The sequence below is a fragment of the Musa acuminata genome, chromosome BXJ1-4, assembly GCF_036884655.1.
Source record: "Musa acuminata AAA Group cultivar baxijiao chromosome BXJ1-4, Cavendish_Baxijiao_AAA, whole genome shotgun sequence".
NCBI lineage: Eukaryota > Viridiplantae > Streptophyta > Magnoliopsida > Zingiberales > Musaceae > Musa > Musa acuminata.
Window position 1 is genome coordinate 4,671,953 of NC_088330.1, and position 19,455 is coordinate 4,691,407.

General features: G+C 42.5%; 3 protein-coding genes across 4 annotated transcripts; all 3 read left to right on the forward strand.

Annotated features, from left to right (window-relative positions):
* Nucleotides 1–1,314: 1,314 nt before the first annotated feature.
* On the forward strand, nucleotides 1,315–16,373 carry LOC135582062 (protein PARALOG OF AIPP2-like). 2 transcript variants are annotated; one of them, XM_018825597.2, is made up of 14 exons: nucleotides 1,315–1,409; nucleotides 1,501–1,635; nucleotides 2,067–2,139; nucleotides 2,770–3,829; nucleotides 11,288–11,373; nucleotides 11,452–11,969; nucleotides 12,093–12,545; nucleotides 12,632–12,735; nucleotides 12,827–13,443; nucleotides 13,574–13,804; nucleotides 13,900–14,024; nucleotides 14,201–14,709; nucleotides 15,313–15,433; nucleotides 15,512–16,373. In XM_018825597.2, exons 3-14 carry the CDS (start codon nucleotides 2,114–2,116, stop codon nucleotides 16,291–16,293), a joined length of 4,632 nt encoding a protein of 1,543 aa, XP_018681142.2. In that variant the 5' UTR covers nucleotides 1,315–1,409; nucleotides 1,501–1,635; nucleotides 2,067–2,113; the 3' UTR covers nucleotides 16,294–16,373. The 2 variants fall into 2 exon arrangements, with proteins under 2 accessions (XP_018681142.2, XP_065015343.1); XM_065159271.1 differs by having other exon boundaries at nucleotides 1,321–1,635.
* A 737-nt stretch (nucleotides 16,374–17,110) lies between these two features.
* LOC135672023 (E3 ubiquitin-protein ligase Os03g0188200-like) lies at nucleotides 17,111–17,644 on the forward strand. Its single transcript, XM_065180476.1, has one exon. It carries the CDS (start codon nucleotides 17,111–17,113, stop codon nucleotides 17,642–17,644), a length of 534 nt encoding a protein of 177 aa, XP_065036548.1.
* A 333-nt stretch (nucleotides 17,645–17,977) lies between these two features.
* LOC135642836 (putative gamma-glutamylcyclotransferase At3g02910) lies at nucleotides 17,978–18,776 on the forward strand. The gene has a single exon (XM_065159303.1). The coding sequence runs from the start codon at nucleotides 18,117–18,119 to the stop codon at nucleotides 18,666–18,668; it is 552 nt and encodes a 183-aa protein (XP_065015375.1). The 5' UTR covers nucleotides 17,978–18,116; the 3' UTR covers nucleotides 18,669–18,776.
* The last annotated feature ends 679 nt before the right edge of the window (nucleotides 18,777–19,455 follow it).

Here is a 19,455-nt window from a genome sequence, read left to right on the forward strand (position 1 = left end):
ATTTTAATCCCTATTATTGCTTGCTCATCCTTCCATGTGGTACCACATAAGATGAGCCTATCTCCTCCAATATTTAAGTATCACCAAAAGGGTTATTAGATCATATTGATCTAACAAATCTACAATATTGTTGCTTGAGAAACCTAAACATTCTATCATAAAGTTTGTGTTGGTTGCCTAAGGGTTCTAACCATTTTGCATAATTTCCTTGGTGATGAACCTAATTGAAATGTTGATCATGAACACTACTCTATTCCCATCATTCTAATCCAGGTATTAAATCAAGGCATGCTAGTGGTACAATAACATTAATCCACTGTGTTTAAATTTCTATTCATCATAGCCTTGATCTGTTTAGCTGCCAACGTGAGGGCATGCTTTCTTGCCTTCATGGTCTGATACATTAGCCTCATGTCAACATCTTGCACTTGGATTTGTGTTGAAACAGAGAAGCTCTACAAGAGATGTGATCTATAATGATCAACTTAGGAGATTATGAGGTAGATAGATAGTCAACTCTAAGAGTATGGCAAATTGCTTCACAATCTCTTAAAGGTGCTTATTCCCTACAAGCAATAAAAACTTAATTGTTTTAGGAAATGTCCTTGCAGTCCTCTTCATCCCAGTTTGACTAGGACTTTCCTCATATGTCAATTGGATGAAAACAGACCAAAAGGTTTAGGATTTCTGGAAGTCATTGAGGAGGCTGTAACTTAGTTCTAGATCCTTGATTACATTTATTTCTAATCTTACTTAGTAGACTAGTCTTGATGTAGGTAGAGTTCAATCCATATATAACACAATTTGGGTTCATCATCAATGAAATGAGAAATTAATCTTTGGTCATTTCCTTGTTGAATTATTGGTTTCCATGCAACACCAAAATCCAAGTTTAAGTAAAACTCAATTAAATAGTTTACAATTCTATTAAAATATCTAAATTAATTAATATATTATTATATAAATGATAGGTTTCATATTCGAATCTACATGTAAGCGATGAAAAATTTATCATTTTTAAAATAAAATAATTTATAATATAGTTTCTTTCTTTCTTTTTATATTTTATATTTTATATTTTATATTTTATATTTTATATTTTATATTGTGATTGTCTCCGAGGAGATATTATAATAGTTAAAACATAATATGTAATTAAGAGATTAAAAAGTATATATATATTATATAATACTCAAATTGCAGAAGGATTTATACTATTTATTGTGAGCACGTGCACCTCACGTGTCGTAAGGATAATTTCCAATTCTTTTTATTTTTCTTACTATTCTCTCTCTTTTTTTCTCCTTTTCTACTCTTTTCTTTGCTTCTTCCCAAGGACGACACCTTTCGTTCGCTCTCTCTCTCTCTCTCTCTCTCTCTCTGTGCTTGGGCTTTTGAGCCCCGGGAAGGTAACCAGTACCACGTCCCTGCAATAGTGCAATGTAATTCTACAGACACCTAATCTCCGGAGCCTCGAAACCCTGATTTTTGTCGCGGCAGGGAGGACTGGAACCTTAAGGGAGTGCAATCCCATCTGGCCCGACCGGGGACCACGCAGGTGGACGAGGAACCGCCTCGAACTCACCCTGGAGGAGCTCTAGGACGCCTCCGAGAGGCTCCGGCAACTACTGGCGTGTAAAGATGCCCACTTTAACTTACTTTATCATGGTTCCTCATTCGCCTAGATGACCAATTTGATCTGTTTCGGCTCTTTTATTGGCTTCCTTGGTCCAGTGGTTTGTTTGATTCGTCTTTTTCTGTTTAGTTCTTGGTGTTATCTATGAGTGCGATCAGTTGGAACTGGGAAATGGATTTCTTTTTATATAGAATTTTCTTTTGTTGGAGAAAGGTTAATTCTTGTTGCAATTATTTGCTTCCGTTCCCTTGTGCATCGGTCAACCATGGTAAATGACATATCTTGAAGTATTAGTTGATGAGTTCCTTTGTTTAATCGTTTGCTGGTCTTGATAAATTCCTTTTCTTTTTCTTCTTTGCTTTTACATTTGGGCTTTATTCCTCCTTTGCTGATTGTTGTAATTGATGTTGATGCTGAACCTGCTTTCTAGATCACCGCGGGTACTGCAAGGGACTTGCCACATCCAAGGTCCTGTTGATGGATATGACTATTTCAGACGTAAAGTGAGACACTTCGACTAGTATAAGTTGTTCGACTCTGTTTGTGTTACATATCTGTCATCAATTTTGATGTTTTGGTTCTTTTCTATTGATATTCTGCCTTTTATATTGCATTTTTAACAAACACTAGAAATTTCACTAAACATTCTTTTAATTGATTTGATGACCAATATCACCATATCATTTTGGTTGATATTTAGTAAGATTACACGATAATTTATGGATACATTTTCTCTCTTATACTGTTGCTGCATACCAGTTTTGATTTCTTCAGATTTTCTGATCACATGCTTTTGCAAGTGTAGCCATTTAGAGTCTCAGTTGCATGTATACTGAAAACTGTCCATCTATCTAGAGTATGATCAACACTGAGATGTATATGTTGTTCTTTGTGCCTATGGACCCCTTATACATGTCTGGTTCAAATCTGAACATGAGCTTAAGTCATGTATTTTTGGCCTTCTTTTTTTATTTGTTTTTGCACAGAAATTTTCCAGTTTAAATGAAATGGCTAAATGTAATCAACGATTCTCATGCTAGAGCAGAACTTGGGGTGTTCTATGTGCTTTTCGCTCCTTTCTCCTTGTGTTTGCACTTCGACTGACCTTTGCTGCTTATGGATTTAAAAATTAGGGGTGGACCTTATGGTAATATGCTCTCCAGAAAAGAAGATAGATCTTCTTGTATTGCTGCTAGTGGTCCTGTTATTAAGAGAAGAGCATGTTATACACAGAAGAACTTATCTAGTGAAACTGGTCATTTTCTATCTTATGGTTCGATTCATGATTTGTCTCTCAAAAATGATAAAAGTAAAGAAATGTCAAAAGCATCAGTGGCCTATGATGCATCTAAGAATGTTTTCACAAGTCCAAAGGTTATTTTAGATGAAGTTACAGATAATAAACTAGTTCGAGAAGAAACTAGTTTGACTGCTCGCAGTCCTTTTTCCTCACATGGCATCAAAACATCTGATTTATGTCAAAGGAAAGCTTCAGATATTGCTAAAGAAAAGCATAGAGAAGAGTGTCATACAAAAAATGATTTACATATATCTGGATTTAAAGAAGCCAACAGTGCAGTTCATGTTTGTCTTGGGCAACTACACAAGAAACTCAAAGAATGCAGTTCTGGTTTAACAGATAGTTCATGTGCCAGAAATGATATAGAGGAAATTCAGAATGAGGCTGCTTATGACTGTAATAATAGTGAACTTCAAGAGAATCAGACAGAATTTAAAGAAAATGGAGAATTCTCACTGGAGAATAGAACCATTCATAGTATCATAGATGATGTCTCGTGTCAGAAGATTGACAGCACAGAACACCCACCGTCAAGTAGTAATGTATCTCCAATGAGTCAATCTCCATGTTCAGGTTCCCCAATGAATGGAATTCTTTCTCGGTGCTCCATTAATGATGAAAAGTCCCCAATTTTGGGAAAATATGTTGTTGGGGAAAAGGATGACATGCCTGATGAAGTTAGCAAAGAGGATAGCAGAAAGAGTCAATCTCGACTAGTTTCTTCAAAAGGCAGTGATGAATGTATGGGAACTGAAATTGATGATAACAGGAAGTTTCAGCCTCGTGACACAATAAAGGGCAGGGCAACTAATGAGCAAGCTGATAAACAGTTTAACCAGGTTCCCTCTCAGCCAAACTCAGAGTGTGAAGCTTCAGCAGAAATTGAAGCTGATGTAAGTTCTTGTTTTTTGGTTTGAAATATAATTGTAGAAACTTGTTAATAAGATTTTTTTTTAAGATTATTTTTTCAGACTGGAAACTATCAGTATGTTTAATGTAATGCTTGACTAAAATAAAGTGGTCAATCATTTCTGTAAGAAATTGCATTGCAACAAGATAAAAGAGTGCAGCTTGATGCACGTGGGTCCCACAAAGGAGGAGTCTAAGGAGGGTAAGATTGTGTGCATTTATGTATGTTGATATGATAAGCAAGATTTCACATGTAATAAGTTTACCATTTCATAATTATTAAAAATATTTTTTTTGCCACCTCTCATTTTGTTGTACTCTTATTTTGTTTAATTATATCGAAGTGATTTCTAATTGTGTAATAGTTTCTTTATAAATGTTGCATTGCATCTTTGATCTGTTAATCAAGTATGTTGGAAACTCTATGTTGGTTCTTTGTTACAGAAGTAGAACATCAATAATAGAAACTCACTGATGGTAGATTTCAAGGATTTGCAAACTTTTTTTTGCATAGCTTTTGGCTGTTACATCTAGGGTAAACTAAAAATCCGATGGAGGATTCCTTCTAATTGTCTGCAAAAGATGATAATTATATCATTACATGAAACAGAAAAGGTATGATGAAAATGTGCTAATGTTTTTTATTGAAATATTTGAGAACAACACAAAATTCATGTATGAACTGAACATGAACCAAAAGTTTCTATTGGAGAGCTACAAAATTTGTTATGGATACATCTGATCTTTGGGTCAGTAAATCTATGTAATTTATTTACTGATCTTGTCAAGTGCTGTACATACAGCAAACATCTTGAATAGAGTAACTACAACCCTAACCGTTGATTCTCATCCTAATCATTTGTTATTATTTTGTGATTGTCATGCCACTGGAGGTGGTTAGCCAGAATCTGAAGTAGTCCCAATGATACCAAATATTCCCTTCATATTATTGTAAGAACCTTGTATAATACAAGGATTTTAATTTTGAATAATACCGTCCTGTCACGGACTTAGCTGGTTTTGCCTAAGTCGTGTGGCACCCTTGCGTGTCCGTCCGCAAAGGTCAGCCTCCCCGAAGCCTCCCATTGTCCCTTAGGACCACCAAAAGAGAGAACGGGTTAGAGAGAACGCCTCAATCGGGATCCACAAGCAAACATCTCCGAAAAACACTTCATAGACAATGCAAATTACAAACAGACTTTACAAGCTCTGAACAGTGGCACAACAAAGGGTAAAATGGTCCATTACAGACCGAAAATCTCTCGCACGTGTCCACATGACACAACCTTTATTTACAAGCCTAAAGAGGCCACCAACCCAACTAAAATGGGACTATTAAGCCTTCGGCTGCCCCTCTATATGCTGTACAAGGCATGAACATACCAAAAGACACGGACATACATAAGCATTACATCAAACACCCTGTTTCAAAGTTTGTCCGTGACATTCTCCCTCACTTATTCCTTCGACGTCCTCGTTGAAGCCTTTGTCGACACTGCAACTCCTCGCCTTTGCCGAGTCTTCAATCTTCTGCTCCAGCTACAATGCGCCTCTTGGCTCCCAGCTGCTCTCCGCTGCTGTTTTTGAGTAGTCGAACCTTTGATCCGCCATGCTACTGCAACTCACCAATGACTCTGACTCTGGTGTGGGGTTGGCTGAGTTGTGTTGATCATTGTTGATTCCTGTGGATCCCCCAGATGAAGGAAAAGACCATCCTTACTGCGCCAGTCTCTCAAATTCCACATGCTGCTTGAACTGGGTGGATGCTTGTTGGAGCTTTAACGAGCATCATCTCGCAAACTTCTGAAGTTTTGGGTCCTTCCTCCACAAAATTTGCTCATTGACTCTTCTTTCACTTAGTTGTCACATCCAAGTAGGTTCGCATCACTTCCGCTTTCGATTGGCATTTCGTTGGGAAATGAAGCGGACAATCTACTCTCAGTAGCACTGATCACCGTTGGTGAGGATTTGACAACTATTGTCTTCCATTATCTTCGAAGGGTCTTTGAACATATGCAGAGCTCCTCTGCTGGATAGATAAGAGAATTGGGGTACTCGGTTTCGCCCATTCTCTTAAGAGTTGAGAAGACAAAGGTTACTTGACTTCGCCCGCCTCCTCGAGGTTGTACTTCATGCATCGAGCTGGTTACTGGCCTTCGCCTGCTCTTTGCTCACACTTCTGAAGCACATGAAGTGTTTGCACTCCTTGCGTTGAGTAAGCTACTGTGATTCACCTTCTCAATGCCATCGAACTTCTGGAATGCAGGAAGTTTTCACCCCAACTTGGAGTAGTTCTCTCATAGGTTTGGTCGCCTCTGGGATTGTACCGTCTTCTCCATCAACCCTGCCGCCTACTCCTCTGAGTAGCAAAGGTACAGCACCGCGTACTGCCTGCTTCGTTCCTTGGTTATGCACTCTTGCATGACCCGAAGTCCTTCACTTTCGGCTATCTTGATGAGAAGCACATTGACACCGGTCTTACGAAGTTCTTCGGCCTCTGCCCTTCAGCCTTGTCTCGGTACTTGGAGATTGCCTCTGCATTCTCCACCTCCTCGGCCCCTTTCACGACCAAGCGCTCTCCCTCCATGAGAGCAAGGGATCAATGACTTTCACGGAAGTCCCGCCTCTGCGGTACCATGGCGCTGCCATGCCCATGGCCCTACTATCCGTCGCCTCGCATCTGCATCCCTTTTCTTCACGATCAGTAGATATGTCTTTGTGGCACTCCTCTGAGTCCACCTCCATTCTAACTGATGCTTGATTTTGGATAGCTAAGTCCCTCTGGACTCGTCGTCGCTTCCTCGCCCTTTTCGACCCCCTGCTTCAACACCACTGCGTTCTTCAAGCAGTCCGTTTGGTCGATGGAAAGACAGACTGCAACTCTCATGCATGGCCTCTGCCATCACGTTGTAGGGTTTGCATCGATTCTGTTCTCCTTAGCTTCCTTGGTAGCAACGTTCGCTTACTCGGCCTTGTCCTCTGACTTGCCGGGCTCCCTTAAGCGAATATGAGCTCTGGAGCAGTCCAACTCTCCAGCTGCTTCGATCATACCTCTGCATGATCAAGTCCCTCCCATGGAACTCACTGGTACTTGCATTCGAACTTTTCCCTTAGTGGAACACAGCCCCCATATGCTGATGACCAAGGTTTTCATCCGATGCAAAATTCGATACACGCCCGAAAGACCCGCCTCTGCGGTACCATGGCCTTCACTCCTTGAATCCATAGCCCTTCTTGCCGTCGTGTTGTTCACCGAAGTGGAGCTTCCAGTAGCTCCCGATCATACCTCCATATGATCCAGTCCCTCCCGGGACTATGTCGTGTGTATCGCATTGCCACGAACTGTTCCACCACGATCCGCTGCACCATGTCGCCTCCTGGTGACATCTCCATTGCATTCTGATCCTTGTGGAATAAACTCGAATTGTGAACCCTCCATGTGTGGCCTCTGCCAATACATCGCAGGGTCTCCTCCACCTTCGATTACGTTCGCTCCTTTGGCAATTGACCTTCATCCACCCACTCTTGGGTCACACCTAGATGAAGCACCGCTCTAGGACAGTCCGTCGCCTAGTAGCTCCCGAAGTCCACCGACTTCACTGTAATTTGTGCACCATTGTCTGGATCCTGGGCCTCTGCCCCTACCAGCATAATTTTCGCTGCGCACCGCTTCCTTCATAGCAACTCGAATGGCAACACTGTGGCATATTCTTCAAGAGTACCCGCCTCTGCGTCCTCTTGCCCCGTGCTAAGGCCTTCTGTACCCAACTTCGCCTCCGCAAATTGAGTCGCCTTAGTTCCTCCATCAAATGCTTCTCCGAGATAAGGTGCATGTGCCCCGAAGCTCCCTTCGTCTTTGGCACCATGCAAGATGAGTCCGCTCCGTCAGAATGAAGGACCCATGGAACAACATGATCTTACTCTTGCCTCTGCAAGAGTTCATGTCCTTGACCTTTGTCTAAGGAAAGCACTGTGCCTCTGCTCCATGTTCCAACTTCTATGCTGGCTCCCTTCATGCGGCTTGGGTACTTCGCCAAGTTACACCCAAGTTGCTCCGCTCCTCGTTTTTGCATTGAGTCGATGGTGGCCCTCGCGCCCACCATTCCACGGGTCAGCCATCCCTTGAGTCCGATCTCTATATCGACTCTAAGTGTGCCTGCATTTAAGTTGCTTCAGGTCGCTCCCCCACTTGATCTCGCAATGCATCCACCAATGCATTCTCTCGAGCGAGATCATGCGACGACTCCTCGCCGCTTGCTCAGTCCATCGAGCTTCGTGGAGTTGTTGTTTGTTGAGGTACTCCTCCTCAACATGTGAGGTCCGTCTCACATGATTCTCCCTCTGGAGAGCCGGGACTTATCCCTCCTGGATAACTGTCCCATTGGAGCAACATCTTTCTTCGTTTCGGAGACCACCATCCCCTTGGACTACTCCGATCTGCTGAACAAACTATGCATTGTTCTGCCTCCTGCAAACGCACTTGCTAGATTGCGACTCCCCGTCAATACAGCCCCCGCTGCACCCCTCAAGGCCTAGCAACATGCTGAACTCATTGCACACTTCAGCCTCCTACGGACGTATCCTTCACATGCCGAAGAGAAAGTTTCAATGCTCCATGGCGTCGAGTCTCGGTCGCCTTGGGATGGCCACGAACATTCCATCGTCCGCATACAAGCCCATGCATGAGTACCAAATTCTTCGAGTTAGCAATTCCCCTCACCTTTGTGAGCTTTGCATAACTCTTTTGGTCGTTGAGCAACTCATCCCACCTTGCATGGTCTCATTCTTGCCAAGCGCCTCGCTTGCCTAGAGCACCATCAAGTATAGTTGTCAACGTTGAGCCGCAGCTCAAACTCAGCCATCCCAACCTTTGTGCGCTCCACATTCTTCCAAGCTTGCCTGTTCTCGTGGTGCCTCTTGCGCGAAGGGTTGGCCATTCCTCTGAATGCCAATCTCAGATGCCCGCTCCTCTGAGCGACTCCTTTTCCCTACATCTCCATGCCCGTTTTCCCCCCAAACGGTCGCGCGTGTGCTGACTGCCCTCAACGCAGCCCCGCTAGGTCCCCCACGTTTGCATGCTAAGTGTTTCTATGAGTGCTTGTCCCGCTCTGATACCATCTGTCACGGACTTAGCTGGTTTTGCCTAAGTCATGCGGCACCCTTGCGTGTCCGTCCGCAAAGGTCAGCCTCCCCGAAGCCTCCCATTGTCCCTTAGGACCACCAAAAGAGAGAACGGGTTAGAGAGAACGCCTCAATCGGGATCCACAAGCAAACATCTCCGAAAAACACTTCATAGACAATGCAAATTACAAACAGACTTTACAAGCTCTGAACAGTGGCACAACAAAGGGTAAAATGGTCCATTACAGACCGAAAATCTCTCGCACGTGTCCACATGACACAACCTTTATTTACAAGCCTAAAGAGGCCACCAACCCAACTAAAATGGGACTATTAAGCCTTCGGCTGCCCCTCTATATGCTGTACAAGGCATGAACATGCCAAAAGACACGGACATACATAAGCATTACATCAAACACCCTGTTTCGAAGTTTGTCCGTGACAGTCCGTACCGGGCGGTACGTATTGCTCCGCCAGCAGACCGGTATGTGGATCGCCCATTACCGGGCGGTACCGTCGACTGGGGCTGCTTCCGCCTCGTTACCACCCTAAATCGGTCAGTGACAGTCGATTTCGGCCATCACTGCCTGCTATCAGGTGGTATTAGCCGAGGGAGAGCCGAGGGAGAAGAAAAGGGAGAACCTGAAGATCCGGCACTGCTCTCCCTTGACGATCCTGATCCGTCGTCATCCTCCCTCGTTGGACGCCACAGATGAGATGTCGTCTCCTTCTTATTTGAGGCGATGAGGCCTTAGCATTGTCGGCGACTTCTCCTCATCCGCACGGGGAGAAGAAGCCTTGGCGACGTTGCAAGGAGAAGAAACGAAGCGTCGTCGAGGCGATGTTTCTTCTCCCCACGCAGGTAGAAGAAACGAGGCGATGAGGCGGCGACGTCGCCTCGTCGCCCTTTTTTACACGAGAAGGAAACCTCGGCACACGGGCAGAAAAAGGAGGCAACGTCGTAGTTTTTTTAACTTATATATATATATATATATATATATATATATATATATATATATATAGACACACACACACACACTGAGCAGTACACCCTAGTGTACCGAGCAGTGTACCGCTCGATATTCTATATCGTACCAAGTTATGCTTGAAAGTTGAAACTCCGATACAGTACCAAATTACGATCCTTGGTATAATATATAACCAATAATTAAATAATGCACAGTTAAATTATGGGATAAACGGTTGTGATCTCTTGATTTATTCTACATAATGATTTTCTCTCTGTTAATGTTTAGATGACTGCTGAATTTTCCCACCTCTGGAAATGCACTCTTGACAAGGTCTGCAAAGAAATTACAATTGACAAGATCTGCAAATGATTCTCTTCATTGATTCAGCTTCTTAAATCTTCTCGATAGTCTTCAAGTATTATTGTGTTGCTAGAAATGATTTCTTTAATGATAAATAGTTTAAGGATGTCAATCAGAATCAGTTCCTTTATTTTTCATGATTTACAGCAAATTTTCTTACATTATAAATAATTATAAGTTCATGATCTGTTTCATAGCCATGCCAAGAATATTGCATATTGCTGTATATATGTTGTCTTTTGTCACCATATTCTTGCCATGTCATATCCAATTGTTTTCAGGGTCTGGTGAATTAACATGTTAGTTCATGTTACATCAGTGTTCCATATCCTTATCTGTGCTTCACAGAAAAATTCAAATTCTCGCCCAAGCACATATGGTGCTGTTGAATTTAAAGATAGTTTGTTGGGCCAACATTTGTTGCATGCCTACTCATTTACAAGGTTTGAGGAGCATGATCCATTTTGAAGGTTGATTTTATAGATTATGCTATTTTTTAGTATTGTAGCTGCACCCTTCTGCACAGAGGTAAAAATTTCTTGTCAACCTTTTACTCTTTGTGGTGAATGCAAGGAAAATGAGAAAAATTGAAGATAGATGTCTGAATGTTAAGATGCAAAATGTTATTTTTTAATAATTTATTGATTCCTATTATTTTGTATGGCTTTGGTCTAGTTGCTGTCTCAGATGCTTGTGATAGGTGTGCTGGTTGTAACTTTATCATCTAGTATTTCATACAAGTCAGTAAGAGATTAGAAATGGTGTTTATATCAAAATTTTCTGCAGAATGTCCGGGCATCATTCAATTTGAATACAATTTTAATGTCTCATGCATGTGAAAATAGTCTAGCAGCCTTATAATATTATACAGTAGCAGCTACTGCCCATATTGGTTATGCATTAAGCAATAAATCTCCAACTGTGATTTAATTCCTGGAGAATTTTGGTAATCATGATATTGGTTATCTTCCTTATTTAAATTTGTTGCAGGTGAAAGTCTGTGATATCTGTGGAGATTCAGGTCTGGAAGAATTGCTTGCTTTTTGTAGTAGGTGCAGTGATGGTGCAGAACATACGTAAGTACGTTTTCAGTTTTTCTAATGTGATGCTTTTCAATGGGATACCATGGTTAATGGAAGTTTGCTCTTAACCAGTTACTGTATGCAAGTAAGGCTGGATACAGTCCCTGAAAGTGAGTGGGTATGCGAAGAATGCCGACTCAAGGAAGCTCAAAATCAAATGATAGGGAAATTTGAATCGCAACTTGAAGCAATAGAAGCAGTATGTTCAAGTGAAAATAGTCAGAGTATTGAAAGCACATCTAAAAGTTTGCCTGGTGTAGAAAACAAGGCAGTTGACTTGGGCACTACAAAGGATAATAAAGAACTGGATAAGCTGATTTTATCTAAAAGGACAGAAGAGAAGTTTGATGTTACTAAGGAGAAAATTTCTGAAGCATGTGGTGCTTCCACTGGGACAACTGTTTCAAGAAAACCCACTCTTGTTGTGTGTGACAACACAATTAACAAAAGTGATTTAGTTAAGGTAAAACTACCAGCCCTGGTAACCTCATGTTGTCAGTCAGAAGGTATCTCTCGGCCTGGTGCTAATGCACAAAGTTCTTCTTATTCTAATTCATACAAGCTGCAAACACATTTTGAGCTAACAAAGGGTAATGTATTGCTGTGTGATTGTACATTTTGTCTTTTTCCCTCTGGTAGCAGACGTTTCTGTTGGATCATTCTTATTATCACATATTTATTAATTTTACAATTTTTAATTTGATTTGGTCCAGGATCTCTCTCAAAGTCAGTTTCTTTTAACAAGTCAAAAGTGCCAAAGGTCAAACAGTTGCTGGAAAATATTCCTCACAAGCAAAAAATGACCAGAGAGTATAGTTTGAGCAGCATGAGAAAAGGGGGACCATCACAAGCAATCACAAAATCTGCTTCATTCAGAAGCGAGAGTTCAGGGTTCTCCAATGTGTCGACAGTTGGCGACGTGCAATTACCTAACCCACCACCCTGTGAGGATCTTAGAGATGTGAAACAGGTGAAAGAAAAGAGTATGACAGATAAAAGACTTTTTATGTCAGATCGCCCCTTCACCAGTCTATCAGTAGCTGCCACCAGTGTTTCTTCTGTGAAGGTCGCTCCAAAGGTTCTGCAGTATGAGGCCACACCAGAAGTGATGCTTGACCCAAGCAAACTGAGCAACAATAGAGGATCAAAAGAAGCAACTAAGTTTGGTAAATAACTCTTGTTGTAATTTTGCAGCTTGTCTCTGTCTTTTGCACTTTGTTATTTTAATCAAGTCAATATTTTGGTTTGTTAGCTAAAGAATTGAAGCAGCTGCCAATATCGCCTATATCACAAACTTCTGGAAGCACATCTTCAGTTAGATCATGCAAGAATGAAGATCAGAAGCCTTTGCACCATGTAAAAACAGTAGCCCTCCGCTTGATTTTTTTTATTTTCTTTTTAAATGATTCAGTAGCTTAACTCAGTTCCTCAATTCAATTCACATCAGGGTGCAGAATTGATCCACAAGGATGATAAAACGAAGGACCATACCTTTTTAAGCAACATTAAGCAGGCAGCTTCTGTTGACAATCGATTAGCACGATGCCAAAGGTGTAACGAATCAGGTCATTCCACACAATTCTGTGCAGTTGACAGACTTCACATGTCTGCCATGAAACCTTCTTTGAAACGAAATTCAAAGGATGTGGATTACAGAAGCAGTAAGTGGAAAGATGCAGTCGATGTTTTTACGTTGGAATCTGGAACAAAAAGGACTGCAAGATCACCTGATCAATCTATGGAAGTTTCTATGTCCAGTGCTGATGTACATTCTGAAGCAACATCCAAAGATTTTCCATCAAGTTTGATAAGTTCTAGAAACTTGGCTTTCATGGAACATGCATCTGTTGCACAAGATTTTAGCAATACAGCAAATGCCATTCATGTGAAACAGAAAGTGGAGGATCGTAAGAAATATACATTTCTTCCTAGAAAAGTTACACCTCTCGACTTTGCAGATGACCTGAATATGCAGCCTGTCATACAAACGTTGCCTGATCGAGTTTCCATGCCATTGCATCTATTAAGAGCTTCAGTAATTCCAGAGCTTGACTGCATTTGGGAGTATGATATATTGTTTTTCAGTTTATGTGGTGATTTTGGATGTCCTTAAATATTAATCATCTAGATGATGCAATAGCATTTATATAATGTCCAGCATTATGATCCTTTGTAAATGTATTATTATATGCAGAGGTGTCTTTGAAGTGTTGAAAATTGCCAAGCCTCCTGCATTTTTGGATGGTATTCAGGCTCACTTGTCAAGTTATGTCTCACCTAAGGCACTTGAATTGGTAAAGAAATTTCCTTGTAAAGTCCAACTGGAGGAAGTGCCTCGTCTAAGCGCCTGGCCATTCCAGTCTCATGAGAATAGTCCTAAAGAAGATAACATTGCTCTTTTTTTCTTTGCTAAAGATACAGAAAGGTCATTTGATTGAGTACTTTTTTTTATTGTGAATTATTATAGGATTTGAATGTTGATATAGTATTTGATGTTTATATATGCTCCATCTTATGCAGTTATGAAAAGTACTATTTGAATCTGTTGGAAGATATGCTCAAAAATGATTTGGCTCTCATAGGGAATATTGATGCAGTGGAACTTCTTATACTCCCGTCAAATTTGTTACCAGCAAATTCACAGTGTAAGCATTGGATTTGACTGTAATTACCTAAGCAAGGAGGAGACTAGATGGGGTTATTTCTGCATAGTTTGTTGTATAATATCACAATCTGCATTATTGATGTAATTTTATATATTCCTGTTCTTCATATAGGACAAGCAATTATCTGATTTAGAAGTTGCTCTCTGCTATTTCAGGCTGGAACAAGTTATTTTATCTTTGGGGTGTTTTTAGAGGAAGAAATATAAGTTGCTTTACAGACTTGCCTGATCTGGAGAAAAAGCCTTCTGTTTCCAGTTTGAATTTGGAACCTACTGTCCAAGATCAATCTATCCCAGATTTTTCAGGACTTTGTAGTTCTTATGAAATATATGATGAGAATTCTCAGGAGCTGTCAAGGTTTGACAAATTCCCCAAGGCAAAAGCGATTATCTCTAGTTCCTGCTCAAATATTCAGGATGTTCCCACTTCAGGAAACAAGGATAGGATCCTTAACATAAAGCAGATTCCTCCTGTTCAGAACTTGCATTATGCTGTTTGTGGTGATAAAGTTCTTACGGAGCAGACTTCATGCTCATGTTCTGCAAGCTGCCCATATACTAATGTGAGCCAGCTTCCTAATGTTCCTGTTGCTTATCCGGAGCCAAAGCTTCAGATAGACATTGAACAGTTGCCATTGGAAATGGAGAATGATCTCACTGACCTAGTAAGTATTTTATTTTTGCGCTCAGTGCATACTTATGGTCTTTTTCTTTTTCCAGTAACATTTGTATGTCCCATTCAATTTGGTTGGAGTATTTGATGGTTTCAGACATGATTTGCATCTTAAAACAAATGATGTATCCTGTATCTAATTGCTCAATTTTCTGCTTCTATGGTTCACTCGACAACTAGGATCTCACTAAATAGTCAAAATTCTCAGGATCTTTCTCTAGCACACTCACGCAAAATATACAAGCATAAAAGAGCAAGATGCTTGCATTTCATATGAATATAACATCTCATCTGATGGTTATCCTATGAAGTCCTAGTATTTTTAGTCAAGAGGTTGGTCACCTTGTTCTGAGCACTAAGACTTGGTACCAGCACTGTTCTAACACCAAATGAACCATGAGCCCCATAATTTGATACGAGCTGGTTTTGATACCATTCATACTGACCTTAGAATTCACCTTAAAGCACATGCAAAGGTTAGTTCTGTTGAAGTTAGTTCTAATTCAAAGTTGAAACCACGTATTACAATTTTATCATCTCCTGTCTGTTGGTTCTTGAACCTCACCTACTTGGCCAATGTGATTCTGTATGATAGGGCAAACTCGCCGGTGATTCAGAAGGCAGCAAAGATTCTGAACATCATGCTAATGCCAGTAGTACAAGCATTAGTAATTGTGAAGAACCCGTATTTTTGGTGTTATTTAATTGCCAGCAAGGTGAGTCATTTTAAGATTATGCATGCTATTTGATCTATAATAAAGGCATTCTCATGTTCTCTACACTTGTTCAAGCAGGCAATGCCAGAAATGTTCAGAAAATCAAGCAAAAAGAGAAATTCATAACAAGTGAAGCTGTTCCTGATGATCAAGTATCAGATGCCATAAAGTTAGACGATCTTAGCTGGGAATCGAGGCATAATAAGAAACGTCGACTGCCTAGCTCTGCGGAAACAATTATAAAACCGACTGCTGATAGAATGCTGTGGAAAGATGAAGCAAGCTGCACATCTATGAATGATACAGAACTTAAAAAGATGAGGCTTGATAATGGAGGGCATGCTGCTTGTAGCTCTAGGGAAGAAACTCTGAGCAGTGGATTACCCTCAAAGATACATCCTTTGCCATCTGGCTGCTTGAATGATGGTATCGGCTGCGACACAATGTGTGAGAGCTCAAAAAATGCTGAAAGATTCTTCCCGATCGATTTAGGTACTGCAACAAGTACAAAGGCAGACAACTTAATCTATGTTCTTTCTTCAGACAACGAAGATTCACCTGAATCTATGGCTCCAGATCTTGAACTAGCCCTGTGGGGAAAGAAGAGACCACCAAAAACAGATTCCTCACCTTGGCTATCTCCAAATGTTGGTATAAAACGTAACCCAGATAAGCCGCTTGCTCCTCCTGCGGTTGATGACGGAGATGATATGCTAGCTTCCCTTTCACTCTCACTAGCTTTTCCTGCCACCGAGAAGCCGCTGTCTGACAAACCTATGACACAAGATGAGCAACTTTTGCCTGATAAACCTTGTATTAACACATCTTTGCTTCTTTTTGGTGGCTATACAGATACCTAAATCAATTCGGAGCACGTATAGCTTGTAAATTATCTTCTGTAAGTAGCCATAATACAGTCCCCTTGCCATCCGTTTGATAACCATACAACATACAATTGCTTCAACTTGGTATGATCTATGTAGTTGCTTCTGAGTGCAGTCAACTTGATTTAGCGTATAGGAGATGGCAAACTGGCATCAAATTATTGGGGTTCCATTGGCATATTTTATGTAAGTCTTTCTTGTGAGTTAGTCATATTTATGAGTTTAAGTTTTGATTAGTTAAGAAATCATATATATATATATATATATATATATATATATATATATATATATATATTAGCAACATAAACTATCGGCTAGTAAGAAATGACAGATTGAGCTGCATGCGAAAGGATAAAATGAGCAATCCATGTTTGAAGGGCAGAGATGGGATGGATATCATCACCATTTGGATAAGCTTGTCTACGCCTGCGCCTTCGTTGTGCGACGGCTTTCCGTTCGTTCGTTTCTCTAACTCACCCATTTCGGCCGTCGGGTCAACGGCCAATGAGCCCCCTTGTGGTGTGGTTCCCACATGTGGCCCACGTAGCAGCAGTACGGGTCGCTACGAACTGTCGCGTCGGGTGTTGATCTCATCAAAGCGCCGTAACTAAAACAATACCAGAATTACGGCCGAGGGAGTTCGTCATCCGCCCAACTATAATTAGCAGCACTTGTGTCGAGTTCCTATTGGTTGGGGCCCTGGGGGCGTTGGCGGGGTCCACTGAGTGTACACCCTTCAAATGCCGGGCGGCTGGGGGATCGGTGATCATTCCTCGAACCCCCCACCCCAAAAATGGATTTCTCCTATTCCGCCTGCTTCTCTGTTCCCAGCACCGGCTCCCCCCGCCTTCTCGCTCCGGCGGGGCCGCCCGACCCCTACGGCGAGTCCCCCTACTGCTTCAAGTATGTCGCCCCCAGGATCGTCTCCATGGTCCTCTGCTTCGTCGTCATCGGCGCGCTTTTCACCTTGGCCTTCAGCCCGCCGCCATCCCAGGACGAGGAGGACGAGGAGGACGAGGAGCCGGGGTGGGTACGGGGGAAGAAGGCGGCACGGGGGGCGCTCGACCCAGCCGTGCTGTCGTCGTTCCTGGTGGCGCCGTACGCCGCGGTGGCCGGCTCGGGGAGGGTGGAGCGGGACTGCCCCGTGTGCCTGGCGGAGTTCGGCGGCGGCGACGCTGTCAGGGTGCTGGGGAAGTGCGGCCACGGGTTCCACTCCGGCTGCATCGATCCGTGGCTCGCGGGGCACGCCACGTGCCCCGTCTGCCGGTCGGACCTGGGGGCGGCCGCACCCGTCGTCGTCGTCGTCGTCGCCCCGGGAGATGGATGACGGCGGGACGGAGGAGCGATCGTCTACGGTACAGCCTTGTGGCGACCCCCCAAGTTTTTGGGCTCCGGCGGATGGGGGAATGCAAGAGAGGCTGCTTCGAGAATTCCTTTTTTTTTTTGTACATATTTGCTTTTTTACATAGTTGTATTTATTAGCGTATATGTTATTATTTTTAGTTCTAAAAATTAGAAGAAAAAAAAAACCAAATTTCATTATTTATTTATCAAGTGTTGCAATGAGCAACATTACGCCACTGTTTAACTATCCTGTTACAGCGGCCAAAATATGCAAGCAAGCATCGAGAACCACTTCACAATAGTAACTTGCCTGGCAAGAAGCAAACGACAGCTCTCTTTAAGCTTCAAGGAGCTGCACACACATCGGAACCTCTTAATTCCGATGTGTCAGATTGTCTGAATATATATATATATATATATATACAGAGAGAGAGAGAGAGAGAGAGAGAGAGAGAATGGAAGCCGATCGGACGGCTCTCGTCTTCGTCTACGGCACCCTCAAGCGCGGCTTCCCCAACCACTCCCTCCTCGACGACCTCATCCGCGACGGCGACGCCACCTTCGTCGCCGCCGGCCGGACTGCCAGCCCATTCCCCCTCGTCGTCGGCCCCCTCTGCATCCCCTTCCTCATCCGCCTCCCTGGCTCCGGCCGCCGCGTCTCTGGCGAGATCTACACCCTCTCCCCCCGAGGCCTCGCCCGCGTCGACGACCTCGAGGGCACCCACCGCGGCCACTACGAGCGCCTCGCACTCGCCGTCGTCCCCGTCACCTCGGGACGTGATGGTGCCGAGGCCGACAACGAGGAGGCGGCGGCGGCGGGAGCCGTGGAGGCGGAGGCCTACTTCGCTCACCGGAGCTACGCGGACGACATGTGGCGGCGGAACGGGGAGAGGGGGCTCGGCTCCTACTCGGAGGAGGACGCGAGGGGGTTTGTGAGACCAAAGGATCGGCTGCCGGACACCACATTCCTGGGTGAGGTTCGACGATTTCTCGCCTCTCCGAATTAGATCGATTCACATCTTGTACCCAAATCACTACAGATTACAACTGCCCTTCTCGTGTTCTTGATTCTGTTATGGTAATCGATGGAATAAATCAGCGTTCTTTCTTCGCAACTGCTGCATAAAGAACAGAAACCAACATATGAGCACAAACATACTGCACACATCTCAACTGATACGCTCAAATACCTTAACTAAAATTAAAATTGTATATATAAATTATTCTATTGATATAAAATTTCATTTTTTTGTGTCAATTGGAGATAATATTATACTCCTTAATTCAGAACTTTTACAAAATCTAACCCACCTAAGCACATGAATCTTTGATGGTAAAATATAACCTAATCTCATCTAAGTCGAGATATATTTTTTTCCTAAAAATGATACTACAAATTTGTCTTCACCCATCAATCTAACTTAGATGCACAAACAAATTGCTTCTCAACCGATACACACAAATTTCTCTATATCAGCTGTCACACAAATTTACATAACATAAAGCTGCAAAGTATTGACCAAAGATCCAGAAATATGGCACATACCATGCAGCCATGTATGCAGAATAGAGGTCCTCGTTCTTTCATTCTGGGTAACTGAAGAATGCAGAGCTTTAAACAACCATGACTCTTGCAGCATAAGCAAGCATAGCAGAGTTAATGATCAGTTGGGTAGAGTTGACAGCCTCATTCTCGCCATGGCTTCCTTGATTTGCTTGATCATAAAACGCAGAATGATTCGTCATCCGCAAGCGCATCGATCACTGAATGGGTAACATCAACATCAATGATCA

Bases quoted from the DNA above. Each gene is read 5' to 3' on its own strand.
- LOC135582062 (XM_018825597.2), top strand. From the start codon at position 2,114: ATGGATATGACTATTTCAGACGTAAA. The intron at 11,970-12,092 runs GTAATGTATTGC...GATTTGGTCCAG, and splicing joins ACATTTTGAGCTAACAAAGG to GATCTCTCTCAAAGTCAGTT. The intron at 14,025-14,200 runs GTAAGCATTGGA...CTGCTATTTCAG, and splicing joins GTTACCAGCAAATTCACAGT to GCTGGAACAAGTTATTTTAT.
- LOC135672023 (XM_065180476.1), top strand. From the start codon at position 17,111: ATGGATTTCTCCTATTCCGCCTGCTTCTCTGTTCCCAGCACCGGCTCC.
- LOC135642836 (XM_065159303.1), top strand. From the start codon at position 18,117: ATGGAAGCCGATCGGACGGCTCTCGTCTTCGTCTACGGCACCCTCAAG.